Source organism: Merops nubicus, unplaced genomic scaffold, assembly GCF_000691845.1.
Source record: "Merops nubicus isolate BGI_N331 unplaced genomic scaffold, ASM69184v1 scaffold28762, whole genome shotgun sequence".
Taxonomy (NCBI): Eukaryota; Metazoa; Chordata; class Aves; order Coraciiformes; family Meropidae; genus Merops; species Merops nubicus.
In genome coordinates, this window is record NW_008593285.1 from 4,809 (window position 1) to 21,549 (window position 16,741).

At 36.6% G+C, this 16,741-nt stretch overlaps 1 protein-coding gene across 1 annotated transcript in view; it reads left to right on the plus strand.

The window, feature by feature from the left end:
• Positions 1–579: 579 nt before the first annotated feature.
• RASEF (RAS and EF-hand domain containing) overlaps positions 580–16,741 on the plus strand; it is a 23,253-nt gene continuing 7,091 nt past the window's right edge. Inside the window, 10 exon segments of the mRNA XM_008935414.1 lie at positions 580–593; positions 4,687–4,833; positions 5,599–5,689; positions 8,152–8,247; positions 9,329–9,406; positions 9,845–9,960; positions 10,786–10,854; positions 11,727–11,811; positions 12,933–13,033; positions 15,820–16,048. Coding sequence (XP_008933662.1) covers positions 580–593; positions 4,687–4,833; positions 5,599–5,689; positions 8,152–8,247; positions 9,329–9,406; positions 9,845–9,960; positions 10,786–10,854; positions 11,727–11,811; positions 12,933–13,033; positions 15,820–16,048 — 1,026 coding nt within the window.

Sequence of the window (16,741 nt, forward strand, 5' to 3'; positions counted from 1 at the left end):
CTGAGCTACCTTAGGTTTTACTGCTCTTCTGTTTTTGGCTTTAATTGGAAAAGCATCTATGCCAAATAACTGTACCATTTGTCTTTCTAGGATTTTCATGTCACGTGGTCATTTGTCGTAACGATATCCTTGGAATGCTCTCGTTTTCCACAGATTTCATCTTTACCTCCCTGTCTTTACCTCCCACAGTCTTTTCCACTCCTGCTCCACGAGCTCCAAATCGCACCTGTCTTGGGGAAGGGAGCCGTATTCATTCCTTGGAAACATTAAAAATCCTTTTGCTGGGAATCAGTTCTTGACCTGTCTCTCTCATCTGGGGATTGCAAATTTTTTCATCTTCCTTTAATACAGCCTGTTTCTGAAGCAGCAGATAGAGATCAAGAAAAGGTGGTATTGAAAAAACCCGTAGTGCTTCAGGTTGAGTGTACCTTGAATTTTACACCACATTAACATTTCATATACTCTGTTTTTCCTCAAGGCACTTAATCTAATAGAAATTATTAGGCACTCAGCTGTGACAAAAGTAGGTCCCTTCCAATTTGAAATGGTTTTGGTTGATCTTTCCTGGTAGCTGAAACGATGGCGTATGCAAGGTATCTGCTTTTCTGAAAAAGGTATTTCTCTTTTTGGGACAGATGGGCTGTTGGTCTCTGGTGTAAGGACGTCATCAGATGTGTAATGCTTCATCTTTCTTTTGCTCTGCCCACCAGCTCAGGCCTTCCTAATTCAGACCACCTTATAGTTCATCCCTTCAAGCCCATACCAGAACAGAGCTGCTATAAGTAATGGGAGGAATTTTAAAAGCTCACTTACACTGCTAAGAGACCACTGGAATAGCAGCATTTTAAGACTTAGGAATGCAAGCATATTATCAGCATGAAAACACGCTTTGCTTTTACTTGCACCTGCAAAAATAGAAACTATTTTTCCATGTCTCCATGTTTCTGAAGCAGACCTGGGTAAACATATGCAAGATAGCAGCAGAAAATACGCTGAATCTTTACTGTGTGAATGAGAGAAGGTGGTATTACAACATCACTGGCACATCATTGATTCCTTCCACTTTTCCACTAGGTGATTGTAATTTGTATATCTTTGGTGAGAAAACGATACTGAAAATACCCCCCATGGGGGCAGACAAAGGGGCCTGTGTAACATAGCATCATCTTTCTGGCAATGACATAGGGAACATGTATAAGATACTGAGCAACTGTAGCATTAATTCTTTACTGATAAATTATGTCAACTCCTGAGCTGCATTCAGAATGTGGATCATTAGACAAATGGTCACTGTACATGCAGAAAACCAAAATAATAGCATGAATTGATTTGAATTAGCCATAACTCTATAGGTTGAATTAAATTAAGCCACTTAGTATCATCTAAATCTCTCTTATATCTGAACCAAATGTTACTATTTTTGTTCTCTCTCTTCTTCTCTTGTAATTTACTATGATATTTTAAATCTGTCATACTACAAACTGTATTATCATCAGGGCAGTTTTATTTTCTTTCTGTAATTCTCTCAGGAATTCTCTTCAAGCCAAGAGAATACAGTAACTTTGCTCACATTAACTCTTACGTGAAGTTGTGCAAATATTGACTCTTACTAATTACGAGTCTTACAGACAGCTTACTGTATAAAACCTTTGAGGTGAGGCAAGGTACAGTCAGAGCAGTACTTGGCCAGAGTACAATACTTTTTAGGGTAGTAGTGTTCTGCAGCTGTACTTTGTAGAAGCAGCAGAAAGGCTTCTATGGTAGGTAGTGTAACCAGAGTACCAAGTGGTCCAAAGGGACAGTTTCTTTCATGTCATATATCAAAAAAGGTTCTTTCTACACATCAGTATTTGTGAATGTCTACAGTTTTGCTAGTGTGGAACATGAAAGGATGCAGCTAAATCAATTAAAAGTGATTTCAGGATTTCAAGGAAGACTAGCTTTAAAGGGCAAACCTTTAAAGCATTTCTGATGAATTTTGCTAAAACTGAAATAAGAGCATTCTCGTTGCCTTTTTGTCCAGCAAAAGGGTACACTGTTCAGAGTTCATGAGTCAGCTTGGTGAACCCTATTTGTGAAGTCTTCCTTGATAAACAATTTTGAATAAATAATGAATTTGCAGAAAAAAAACCCAGCATGTATTCAAGGGGAACTGGAGACAAACAAATAAATTCAGCAATAGTCATTGCAACTAATCTGTTCTGCTGCAGTGGTGTCACGGATATTTTCCAAATCATGTGAAAACAGAGCAGTGACTGAAAATATGGGAAGATACAATTCAGAACAATTACTCTCATAATCATCAAATACATATTTGCATGTTGATATAGAGTGTGTATAGTTGCTTCCTTCTAAAATCCTGTGTATCTAGAAAATATCACAGTGTGCTTGCTGCTAATTCGTCACAGATACTTGAAGTAATTAAATCAATAGCACTCTTCCCAATTCATGAAAGTGTTTTAATTCTTGCTGTAGGCATAAGTGATTAAGTAGAGTCCCATCAATTTTCTTGTATGGCTTTGATTCCTCCTCTGTTTTTTTGGTTGCTGCAGTAGCTGTTGAGTTGTGCTTTTAATTAAGCTTTCCCATAAAATTGCCATAGGAGCACTCAGGTACCTGAGACTTAGAATTTCAGTGCCTAGTTTTGATTTAGAAAAGCCCTCAAGACCCTTTACAGGATCCTGCAAGGCTGTGGCTGTATTTGCATTGTTTTGCTTCTTAAACCTAAGTACTGCTTCAGAAAACTGAGTCACTGGGATATTTTGAATCCGTCTTGATGGTAGCTGGTCACTGGGCTGAGAAGGCATAATAAATATGAAGAGGTTTTTGTATCACAGAGGGAAAACACACTCCCACAGTAACTATTTTGTCCTTGTGACTACAGCCATTGGAAGCAGACTTAGCTGTATGGCAGAGGCTTGGCAGCACAGAGATACTGATACCTGTCTTCTGTTCTGGTATGTGGATTTGCATACACTTGAAAAGAAGCTGCCACAGGGAATGGCTGTGGCATTTGTGTAAAGAGAATGAAAGTTGCAGAAATGCATCAAAATATTCCACTACAAATGTCTTCTGCTCCTGGCAAAATACAGTAAGGAAAGGCCAGACTAATTGATTCTCTACTCCCTTCAGCAAAAGACAGTGTACTTTTCAATTTTGCTACTCCGTTAATCATCTGTATGGTAGAAGGCCTCTGATAGTAACATTATGCATGTGCTATTTTTTAATACAAGATTTGTAGTACAGTTTGAAGTACAATGTAATTTTATGGATATCGCTTAATGTGATTTAAAGGCAGTAGCTGATTAATCCTGCATGAGATGGGTTGAGAAAGGTAGAGCTCCAAAGTAACCCTGCAGCCTTGTGAAAAAAATTATGTAGGTCCTCAAAGGTCCAGCTCTTAATTCAGTGACCTGTGATTTGGAAGAGCATCAGAAAAAAAAATTTCTCACATAGTGAGTATTCTGTGTTAGCATCAAGTAATGAGTGATTTTCCTACTGTTTTTCTTTCTAGGAAACAAGGTTATTAGTAAGCATCTTGTTGCAATTTAAAGGAAGTTTAAAGGAAAAAAGAATTTCAGAACACAGGTTTCATGTTTGTATCTTATATTTCTAAAACACATATGTATTGTTCACCTAGAGTGTGCTGAATTTCTGTGCCTTGAACGATTGATAAACTGTTCCTAATGGCATGGAACTCAAAGGGTTACGTGATGTTATTTCTGGGATGAACAGAAATCGGTGCTTCTTACGTGGTAACCCATGTAGTCATGTTCTGGTGCTTATGCATTCTTTAGTTTTGTATCTTGTCATGATTCTTTGGCAGCTAAAACTGTCTAGTTGTTTCAGTTGTATCTGAGTCAAGATCAAACGGAAATTGGAATATACTATTCCTACACTGGGAATTTTGAGAAACAGTATACATTTCAAGAGGACTTTTAATCAAAAAGGATTACAGAAACTTGTTCTTCTGTGTGAGATATATCTGTTACTTGTCATGTGAGAGTCATACAGAGGATCAGCTTCTTCTAACAATGACTTTGTTGGGTTATAAACCAGGGCTGGCGTTACGAGGTGTGCAGTCATTTGGGACAGAATAACTTGCCTTAAACCAAAGGGCTGTATTCTTATTTCCCTTACAGCTCCCCTTATTGCCACATACTAGTACAGGAGTTGTTTGCCTTCTAGTATAAGAAGCCCAACAGCTAAGGGAACATCAAACTTTGTTTTCTTGAAGGAGATACAGTCATCTCCCTCTGCCCCCTTAAATGTCTGTTTTAACTTAGGTGGTTGACATTACCCATTTTCATTTCTTGTGCAGCCTCTGAAAGTCATAAACTTCTTCATGGATTGTAAATAACATTAGAGCCACCAACCAACTTGATAACACCTTATGGGTTGCTCCAGTGGCATGGTCTTCAATACACCATGAATAGAAGTGCAAAATATTTACTTACGTTAAAAAGTGTTTTTTTCACTGACTCTGTTAAAGTTGAGAAGCAAGAAAGATAAACGTAATTTAGGATAACTCAGACATGCTGTACTGAATGTTCAAAGTCCATAAATAACTTGCTAAATTTTAAAAGTATGCAAAAGAGGGATATCTTAATTTGTAACACGTTTCCCAAACCTGTTACAGAACATTGTTCCAAGTAAGTGCACTGAAACAGGATCTTTCTTTTTCAGACAAGAGCAGGTCAGCGTTCTGTATCAGAACATACACATAGTGGAACCAAGGTTAATCCAGACGTACGAACATGTCATTAAGAACTTCATCCGAGAGATCAAACTCCAAAGCACAGAGTTGGAAACTTTGGCTGTCGCGGTAAAAAGGTATGGTGAGTTGTGTTTCTAGTTCAGTCCTGCAGTTACATTTTTCTCTGTAACACTGTTAGGTTAAACTCCTGGGATTTGATGCCAAAATACGTCATGTGGAGTTACTTCCATAAGCTGAGTTGAAAGGATAGTTAGTATGCACACACATGTACCTGAACACATATAGATGATTCCGTGTTTACATTTGATAAGCCTGGGATCAAATTTTTGCAGGCTCTATTCTTATATTTAATGTCTTAAAATGTTTTGACTCCTCTTCCTTAGCTGTAATGTTAAGTTTTACCATACGTGCCCATTATACTTACATTTTAGAATTGATATTTCTATGTTTCCAGCTTCAAGTGGTGTGTTTGCTCATTGTGGCTTCCGGACGTTTGAAATCTCACCTCATTATTGTCAAAAACAATAAGAGTAACTCAGGACAGATATGCTGTATGTGTCGGGGATGCAAGTTGCTGTAGTTAACCTTTTGAAGTCCCTTCATAGGATAACCAGAAGGGCCTTTTATCTATTAATTTTCAAAATGCAAATGTGATGTATTTCATACTAATCATCATCTGTCAGCTATTATTTAAAATCTGATTTGTCTGTATCTTCAAATTAATTTGTGATTTTGTTTCCTAGCCTTACCAGTTTCAAGCTCTGGGCAGCGGTAAACTGTTCCTATGTCTGTCTGTCTAATTTGTTTCAGCTGATGTAGTCAGATGTGTTTCACACAACATTTCTATCAACCTTAAAGGCCTATTTACTTCTAAATTTTAGAGCTCAGGATAAAGCGGCAGTTCAGCTCAGTGAGCTGGAGGAAGAGATGGAACAACGGATACAGGCTGCAGAGCATAAAGCTAAAAAGGAAGTGAGTGTTTCGTGTTTACAGAATTACATAATGACCAAATTCTCAATGGTCTTCAGCAGAGTTGATGGTCATGTGTGTTTTTGATCTTCATGGGTTGACTCAAAGCTGCTGAAGGCAGGGCCTGGATGAAAAGAAGCTGCCCATGGCATCAAAAATGTATTATTGAATGCTTTCCCAAAGGGGAATGGCTGCTCAGCTGTAACAAACCAAGAAAAAAAAAAAAGTCTTTCTCTTTTGTGAGAATATGCTGGCCTAGAGGAATTTATTTCTGAGACCAGTATTTGAAACAGATTGGAAAATGACATTTCACAATAAAAGAATGGAATCTAGTTTTCTTAGTAGAAGAATTTATGTAGAAATTAATGGTTAGATCATTTGTTTCTAATTTGTATTTATCTGCGTGGGGTAGTGATCTTTATTTCCCCCATTCTCATTCAGCATCTCTATTTTAGAGGGTTATAGACATAAGAGAGCATAATTGTGATGACAGTATGTGAGAGCCTGGACCTCCCAAAGTTGATGGGAAATTCTGTTTCAGTGTGCTTAAGTTTTAGCCGTCATTTCAACTGGCTTGCAGTCTTGGTGGAAAATTATAAGAACATTCTTCTTCTTACCCCTTGAAAGATACACTAAAGCCACACATGGCTGTGCAATGCCAAGCAGAGAGAAGTACAGGAAAACCACCCTACCTGTGTTGTCTGGGTCATGTTGGAGTTAAATAAGATAAACCTAAATTTATAGTGCACAGAAGAATAAGAGTTTGTGAAAGTGTTCTGATGTGGACATAAGAACTGCATGAATTGAAATATACATTGTGGACATAATTATTGCTTTGTAGGCCACGACATACACCAAAGCATTTGCAGAATCAGAAGCAACAAAGTGCAGTCAGCCAACTTGGTGATTTTAAATAGTTAATGGTAATTGACCTTTGAAGATAAATTATATTCTAATGGATTTGCTTCAAACACCATCTTTTTCTATACAAGAGGAAACGCTAAGACCAAACCATAAAAGTCAGTTGTTTTCCTAGAAACAAAATATAATGACAAAAAAAAGTTAAAGATAGCACCACAGCAAAAAAAAAAAAGAGTGTATCATAATATGTTTAACTAATGATAATGCAACTCTCAGAGGAGAAGAACTCTTTCTATTTCCAGAAGGAAATTTCTGGAAATTTCTATTTCCAAACAAATATGTTTGCTCTGGAAAATTTATGTTCTGCAAAAAGTGGTAAATCACTGAAGAAAGCCCTAGAGACTTTTACACTACTGTGAAAAGATGACTGGGATGTGTGTATTCACTCTGAGAACATCCACAGTTATGTACTAGCATTACATAAAAACACATCTGCAGAGTATTATCCACATCTGGTCTGTGTTTTTATTCTAAGAAGTCCTCAAAACGTCACCGAGTTGCACAGAGAGCAGTTTTCACTGTTCATACCTCGCTATAGATATGAAATATGGGCTGTAACTTCTTTCTCACAGTGCTCTTTTCATTTTCACTCCTAAATGTTCCCTTGAGTTCATACCTCCACGTAACTCCACCTACTAAAACGCCCCGAGAGTAAATGTAAGGTATTTACTTTGTGGGATTGTACGAAACCATTAATCTTGATGCCTGTACTCAAGGCTATTGTTTGTCAGAGTGATCTCACTCATGCCACCGTGACACCTGCCTGTATTTTGTTTCTTCAAGGGAAGCAAATAGTTACCAAACAATACTTAGGAGTCCTGTGTAGCTGCCAAGAGAAGGAGAAGTTTGAACTGATTACTTTGATTATCATTTTTAACACACGGATTATCATTTAACATACGGGTGTCGGCAGCACCTACAGGAAAACACTGAATTCACTGAGAAGTCCACGTTTGTCTTCTCTGTGAAAACTCAACCTGCCTCATTGGCACCACGTTACCACTGCTGTGTTCTGGTTTCCTGTGTTGTGAAAATGTTCACTCAGGTCCCTGGGGAGTGACTGGTGGGAGTTAAACCGATAGTGGCCCAGTAGTGCTGTTACTAGCACATAAGATGCCAAGCCGTAGAAGACTGGTTTGAAAAAAAAACATGTGATGTCCTGATTTTTGTGCAGGCTTGTATATATGCATCTGTATGTGCAATACACACCTGAATTTATGTACAAAAAAATTATGGACACTTCTCTCTGGCTTTTTTTAAGACATTAAGAATGTTAAGCACAGGAGGCTGTGGCATGTGTAGCGAACACTGAATTGACCCGTATCTTTGCTTCCACTTTACCATTTTATTGCTATGAATATTTTATAAGTGGACTGCAGTGATAGAATCAGAACCTGTGGATCTTAAGGAAGGGGCAGGTTGATGAAGTGGAAAGACAAAATTACACCTGTTAGGGGGAAAGTGTGTGGTTTCCAAACTAATGAGTGTTTAAATAAAACATTTGAAACCTGTCTGAACTTTTAATGAGATTAAAAACACTGCAGGAGAAGCGAAAAGCTGAAGAAGCACTAAATGAGCTGAAGCGCCAGTATGATACTGAAGTTGGGGATCTTCAGGTGACAATAAAAAAACTTAAAAAGGTGAGTAGAAGTCATGATGAGAGTTTTTAAAGAGTGTAAGAGATACTGACCTTATGAAGGGCCTTCCCCAAGATGGATATATATAGTTGCAGCTTTTTAGTTTAATGTGTATTAGAAATGGATGTTGTATTCATTCTGTGTAACTTACTGAAATACTTAGGAAGGGGACCAATGGTAGCCAGATTTTGCTGCATAATTTTCTAGCTCTATCCAGTTGTTAACACGGCAGTTTTACCTAGCTGCCTATTTGATTCATTAGAAATACTCTAATGCATTGCCTCTAAGTACTTGTAATTTATAGATTTAGATGAAATTGGCAACCCAAATACAGTAATTTACAGCAATATAATTTCTTTTAGCAGCTAGTGCATTTCTCTCAAATGTTGATGGTAGAGGCAGGTTTAAGCTGTAATTTTAAACTGAAATTACTAGTGGAACTAGTCTGAATTGAACTTTTAACTTGATCTTTTGATATGTAAGTGTAACGTAGGCTGGAATCTCAAATATGAATATTCGCTTGGGTTATTTTGTAATTTGGGTTTATTTTTGACATAAGTTGTAAGTTTTTACCAGAATTTTAGTGACTATGAGGCTATATTTTTGTTTCTTTATATCTAATTGTACGTTAAAAATCATTGATAGAAATCGAAATTCCTCAAAAGAAACGGAAGATTTTGTAGTACAAAATCTTCTTGTAGTACTACACAGATGGAGCAGTATTTCTATTATTTCATTTATTTATTTATTTACTTACTTACTTACAATAGTGGGAATACACCTATTTTTATCTTCTTGATAGCTGGCTTCTGTACCACTAGCTGTGCATAGTCAACACCTACAGAAAGTAAAATGCACATTAAACATTTTTTAGGTATTGCTGTAAAAAATCATATAGAAGACCAGTAATTTTTTGAGTAATGCTGCCTACTAAAACAGTTGGGAAAACTCTTGAGTTTTAAAAACCTTCATAGCTGTAAAATCTTTTAAGGGATATTTAATACAATTTCCATTACTTTTTATGGACTTTAAACCAGAAAAATCAGTAACATACATTAATTGTGCATTTTTTGTATCCTTCTAGCTGGAGGAGCAATCCAAAAATGTAAATCACAAGGAAGATGTAGATGAGTTGAAAAAAAGAGTACATGATGTGCTGCTGGTGAGAGATAATTGTAATTAATATATCAATTTAGCCTCAGTTTTAGCCTCTACAATACAATTTTTTTTTTTTTTTTTAAATATATGTAGTACCAGTAAACTTTTGAAGTTGTTGATAAGTGTACGAGGATCTTTAACTTGGGAAAAAAAACAGTGTTCTGTAAAAATGCGTACTCATTCTAGGTATAATGTTTAGAAATGGCTTGAGGTGATATAGTTCCCTTTTTGTGTAACTGAAATGGGAAAATAAAAATTCAGTGGTTCCACATGCTAGTTTACTGACTTCTCTATTGATTTAGAGTTCTTTCATTTTTCTTTCCTCCTCCATGCTCAGATTTTGTAGTGTTTGTTTAATTTTGATGTTATTTTACCATTATAATATGTCAACATTTTATGCAGGTGACTGACGGCTAACATCTAATATCTTCTTTTATTTAAGGAAAATCAGAAACTTAAGAAAGATCTTTTAGAAGCACAGACAAATATAGCTTTTCTACAGAGTGAGTTAGATAGCTTGAAAAGTGAGCGTGCGGATCAGGCTTTGAACAGTGAGAGGTAAGTTACTGGTGTATGATAGTATTCTCACCGAGGAAGAAAAAACTGTTGCCTGATACAGTTATTCTGTATACATTTGGAAGCTTTTGTTTTATAAATTTGCCATGAATGATAGGTACACACTTAACAGCATGCAAAGTGTGCCATGAGTACTGTCTTATCAGGTTTCTGAAAGAGCAAGTTCTGGATACGACGTCTACTCTCATAATCATGCAAGGAGGCCCAATGATTTTACTAGGACTTCAGTTAGGAATAAAACTTAAAAGCATCAGGCAATTTTTTCCTGCCGTGTCTTGCACCCAGATGAATATCTGTATAAGCATTAGGGAGCATGGTTTTGGAAGCCTCCCACATAAGTCTCAATTTTTTCTGAAGTGAATGAAGGCTGCTTCTAGGTATTCACTTAAAGGAGCATAAGTGTCGGTTTTGTTTTGTGTTGTGGTTTTCTTCAGATAACAAAATATTTCGAGAGCAAAGGAGGCAGTCCGTATGGTTATTTTATAGGTCTCTTCTTTTTCGTTTATAGTCTTTGTTGAGATATAATGGCAGAGATAAGTGAAATTAGCAAGTGATTTTACTTTGCATAAAACTACTTTTAACCTATTTCAGCAGAAATGTAAACATAGAAAAATATTCAGAAATATTTTGAAATGTTATCTTTCCCCTATATATTTATCATCTCTTATAAATGTTGACTGTTGTGTATTGTTCTCTATCAAAAGCAGTGTTATAAAAATTTTAAAAGGATATCCTGTAAAGCATAACTTCTTGTTTTTTGTTTTGGTTTGTTTGTTTGTTTGTTTGTTTGTTTGTTTGTTTTTTCAGAGACCTAGAAATGATCCGAGAGTGTACTGAAGAGAGAGATAGTCTGGAAAGACAAGTTCAAATTCTTCAGTAAGTTCTTAGTAATTCAGGTTCTTACTAACAAATATTGTCAGCATATTCAGGGGTAAATGTTTTTGTATGCAAAAGACTGGGATTAGTGAAAAAAATACCAAGTAAAAATACTGAAATGATGTCTCATAGAAGGCACTGTGCTCAACTCTTGTAGGAGGTACTGTGCTACTAGGATGTTACTGAGTCACTAACATTTTTTTTTTTTTCCTCTCTTTACCTCACTGACTTTAATTTCTTTATGATAAGCTGAATGACGTTTGAGTCAATCCATGCTATTATAAAAATTATTACTTGGCCCCTTATTGATTGATATCTCCAGTAACTCTTATCATTATCTGGAAAGTACTGAGCATATGCAGTATTATACAAGGGGTGCACAGATTTTTGCTTTCAAGGAGGACCACAGTGACTAGTTCTTTAATATATTTAGTTAATTCCTTTATCTTAAACTTTTTCTTTCTTTCAATCAGCCAAATCATATCTGTGCTTGAGTCATCTCAGCAATGCTTAAAGGGTAGTCACTTTGTATTTCACAAATGGCTGTACCAGTTTACTACACCCTGGCTGCTTTTTTGTAGCCATTCCTACAGTGTTTTTTTTTCCCCCTCAGCTGACCCCCCCCACCATGCTGCAGAAGTGAAATGGTTTCCTAGTCTGCTGCTGAAGGCTAAACTTGACCGTTCTTTTGTCATGGACAGTCATTTCTTTTAGTATGCAAAGCATTTCTAGTTCTACATTACTCTTTAATGTTTATCTAAATAAAAACAAAAGGGTTTCTGAGATGTATTTTTTTCAGTGTTTCTTTGTGATAAGTTACATCATTTTTGATGTTTTCTTTATTCCTTCAATGTAAACTGTTTCCTTATTAGATCAGCTAACAGAAAGTTACATGACAGCAATGATAGTCTCAGAAGTGCACTTGAAAACAGTTTCAGCAAGCACAACAGATCATTGGTATGTATTTATAATTTTATGTTGTAGTAGAAGGCCTAAAAATTACCACCAAATGCAAATGTGTTTGTAGTTCTGTGGATACTCAAAATACTGAGTTTTAGTCAGTGGACTCACTTTGTAAATACACTTGCGTAGTTGAATTTTGTTCAATTTACTTATGTTTTGTGAAATAATGTAGTTTTACCAGAGCACAATTACTTTCTGATGTGCTTTGCAAAGTAGTGATTTTTATTTTATTTTTTTTTTTTTTGTAACGTGCTGTGGCCTAATGTATCTGGTGAGGTGAATAAAGCAGCAGTTTCTCTTGCACTAAAGGGTGTATCCTTGAATTACATCTATGGGAGCACTCTAGCACTGAAAACATGCTTTTTCTGAAAACTGCTTTGTTTTAGTTGCTTTTTTTGTCCAGGCAAGTCATGGGGAAGGTGAATGGGAGGGACTGTTCATAACACAGACCTTTTTGGGCTGTACAGTGATCTGTCATAAGAGATGTAATATAGCATCCTCCAAACCAGAAAAGGAAGGCTTGAAAGTTATGATGACATTTTTCAATACTGGGAAACCTGTTACACTCCAAAGCTAATGATCAGGCAAGCCCTTACATCATCAGGAAAGCAACTAAGAGTTCTAGAAGGGTGGGGCTGGAATAACAGGCACACAGGGACAATACCGTCACGTGCTATTGCTTGAGATCTCTTCTCTCCACTAACATCACTCGAGAACCAGGATGTATCTCTGCTGAAACCAGCTCATCCAGTGACACTTCCCTTTTCACTTTAGTACTCAACATGCCGTTTTTCTACATACTGCTTTTCAAAGCTCAGCATTTCAAAGTCTTCAAGTGTAGCCAATGAAATTATCCTCTTGGAATTTCCATCGACTTTTGTGATTGAGTGTGGCCAGCAGGTTAAGTATTGAGGCAACAGTAGAGCCTAAATGCTATGTGTAATGAGACTTTTCACACCCAGTCCTGTGTAATACATGAGATTTAATTAAAAATAAGTGGTTGGATATATATGACAACATACAGTAGTAATTTTGATGATGACTTCATCATGACAAATAGATGCTTACACTGTGTTGATCAAACTTAATAGGTGTTTGTTATGTATCTCCTGCAGCGGTTAGCAAACACCTCACCAGGAAGTACAATTTCTAGAAGCAGTCCTAAACTTAATGGTGGACAGTCTCCTCTAAACCCACGGTATGACAGGTAAGCCAGGTGTGCTTTTATTAAGTTTAAAAAGACTATGGCATCACGCTTGTCTTAGAAGAGCAAGTATTGTCATATAACAGAGAGAATAGTTCTGTCTGATTGAAGTTTGTGTCACCATAGCATATGATCCAAAGTATACTGAAGTCAGTAGAAATCTTTTCAGTGACTTTGAAAGCTCAGGAAAATTTTCAGTGCAAATCATGAGCTTCTTGTTTGGTTTTGGACTGTTTTGATTCTAGTTTGATACTCTTATCTCCCCTCCTTGTCTCCAAAAAAATTTACCAAGGACCTCTGTTTGCTAGCTTGCTCAGTATACCTAGGTAATAAAACATTTTTGGTCATATCTTCAGCCTACGTGCCTGGTTTTTGTTATTGCAAAGGTATTTGGGCCTAATTCTTCAAAAGAATAAACATCCTCATCTCACACTGACATACAAGAGTAGTGAGTGCACTTCAATACTAATGGGGAAAGAGCTGCAGAGAACAGTAAGGTATCTAAATGCAAATATCAGAGGATGAAGGCTACTTTTGTTTTGTGCTTAATGGATGCGGGTCACTGGCCAGAGCTTCCACAGATCATTGTAGAGACTCTTGCTGAAGTTGCTAAGCATTGCATCCAGCTTCAAGTGCTATAGGTCATGATATGGTTTCACACTTTCATTTTTTAAAGCTGGAACGGTGAGCAAAAATGTGTGTTCTTACTTGACAGGTTGCTTTGTCTTATTTTTCTTACAGTGGTGCTTCAAACTCTTGAGAGATCTCTATTAGAGTTCTTAGTAGTCTGTGCTTTATGTTTGGCCAGAGAGATTAATATCTCTGATAAGGGTTAAGTTGGCTTCTGCTTCACAGTAGTGATATCCCCATTTGTTCAGTGGTGTTACTTTTATTCTGCTGTCTCCATATGAGATATGTTTGCTGGCTGTAAAGTTTTGCTTGTCACAAACTGATTCCTTCTCCTGAAGGCAGGTAAAATCAATTTCCCTCTGTTGAACCCTTTGCAAATTTTGAGAGGCATCCACTACTAAGTCATATATTAATTTTCTGAAGGCATAGCTAAAAGCTCTCTGAAAGCTTAGCAGTGTCGTTCTGTGTGAATGTTTATCAGTACCTGCCACATGGTGCAATCCTTGTATTCCCACAAAAATGAGAAATGCAAGCTACTTTAGAGGAAAGTTTACGTGGTGGGAAAAAGTCTTACTTTTAACACGTGTTACTTAGTAGTATCGAAATACAGAGAGAGAGATGAATGTCCCAAAACCTGTTCATTTTCAGTATTTTGTCTGCTGACGTCAGATCAGCACTAAGAGATACTGATTTGCGTTCTAACATGTTTTAAGCAATATTCATTATTATTTACACTTTATTTTTTTAGCTGTATCATACATCTTGGTCTAGCATACTTCAAGCACTTATGAAATTCCCAGCATTGAAATCATGCTTCAGTGAAGGTGAAAATTGACTGCTAAAGACCTTTATTTCAGGGAGTATCTGACAAGCTTAACTTTGTTACAGCATGCACCCTTCCTCTGCGTTTGCATGATTTGGTGTAGGCTAGCAGTGCATGAATATAGATAGCATGGACGCTGTGATATTCTACAGCAGACATCAAGCTCATTCATGTGGTTATTTGTTAGCCTGAAAGGATGTAAATTAAATGGTGCTTGATATTGATGCATGAGACAGTGACACCTCTGTCAGCCAAATACGGCCACTTGCAGGGAGGAATTATATATAACTAAGTAACAGCTTTATAATTTGTTGATTTTCCTGGAGTGTACTCTTTGGTGTGACGTTGCACTGGGAGCTCCCAGCCCTTCTGGCAGCAAACTATCTTGCAAGGATTGATGCTGACCTTGTCTTTTTTAGCAGTCTCATGCTTCGTGTCCATTCCCAACAGCACAGAGCCAAACTTGTTCTCTCTTCTCCACTTCTCCATAAGATCTTTTCTTCCTCACTTTAATTTCTGCCTGTCCATGTCTTGCTGCAGGAACAGGGTAATGATTTTAGCTGTAGTAAACTTTTTGAAAAATTGATTCTTTTAAGATTCACTTATTAATCTTTCTGTAGTGTCATTTACATAAATAAAAACTATTTTTTTTTTTCTGTAAGCCATACTGTCGTTGCTGCATTCATTTAAGTCATTTTATATATTACAGCATTCAGAATGGAGGAAAAAAAAAAGAGCCCAAAACAAAAGGCCTTTGGAGGAAGGGTGTGGGGAAAGAAAGGGCTTTTAAGCTTTTCGTAGCTTAGCAAACTGTAGAAAAACACGTTGCAATGATTTATTCCATCATTACTGATCTCCTGAACTTGGTTAACCCTTTTCTATATCTACAGCTGTCCCTTATTAGCCTGTGTGCCTCTGTGAGCAAATGTGTTCATTTAAATGAAGTATACTATTTAAAGGTCATTTCATGTGTCTTTAGACTGGGCCAGAATTAGCTAAACCATGAGCTATCATTTTTTGCCATTGATGACTCCATAGAATGCAATTGTCTGAATTTTTTAAACAATTGCTTTTTTTGTACATGAATAAATAGACATTCTTACTGAGATTTGGGAAGTCATCATCAGTGATAGAGATTATATAATTTAATCTGAGCATTGGAAAGAGTTATGATTTTAAAAAAAAACTGAGAAAGACCCAATAGGCATTGACATATGTCTTAAACTGTATAGTTAGCTTTTCTAAGTATTGACTATTCCAGAACGGTTGTGATTTTTAGGGTAAATACAGTTGTGGAATAATTTCCATCTCACTTCACCCCTCCTCCCCCATATTTTTGTATTAGATCATCTCCTTGTGTGGATGAAGATTATGATTCTTTAGCCCTTTGTGATCCTATGCAAAGGATAAACTGTGAAGTTGACAGCTTACCTGAAAGCTGTTTTGACAGCGGTTTGTCTACCCTGAGAGATTCAAATGAGTATGATTCAGAAGTGGAATACAGGCATCAGAGGATTTTTCAAAGGTCACAGTGTATGCAAGAAGGCTTTGGTGGTGATGCTTCTGATACAGATGTAAGTGCCAGACTTACTCCTTCTCTGTGAAAGACATTTGACTGGAGACAAAATTAGTTTCCTCTTTTTAAAGTGAAATGTATCTTTGCACATAGGCCAGTTAAAACGAAAGTGTTTGGGTTATATGCATTTATATAAGATCAGTGACTTTTTTTTTGAGAATGCATAAATAGTTACTCCTCTTTAAAATAAAGTGTTTGTTTTGACATGCATGATAGATTCTTGCAGTAATTTAATTTTTGAAGTGCACTTGTTTTTTCATGGTTATCAAACAGCATGCAGACAAGAGCTGATTTTCTAACTAATAAGAGCAGATACTGTAGAAGTACAGTAGGCTTCTGTTCTTACTGTGGTGTGACAGTGAATGAAAAAATGACATATATGAGAAAAAGAAGGCTGTTAGTACATACCTCGACTTACACACTAAGCCTCAGAGAGTTTAGAAATGTAGGAAGGTGTTACTGTGTCTATTTTGTTGTTTGTAAAAAGGAGAGCTGTACTGTTGTCTACGAAGCTAGATTAGTATCAAGCACAGCAGAACACAATTTTTTCTAGAGCAGATCCTTTACCATGCATATAGTAGAGACATTTAGTCTCTGCAATTGAAAATGCTATGAATAGTACTGATTACAGCTTCACTGTATTTAATTTTGCATGGGTATTGATAGCATAGAGACTAATGTCTTGTAGGGC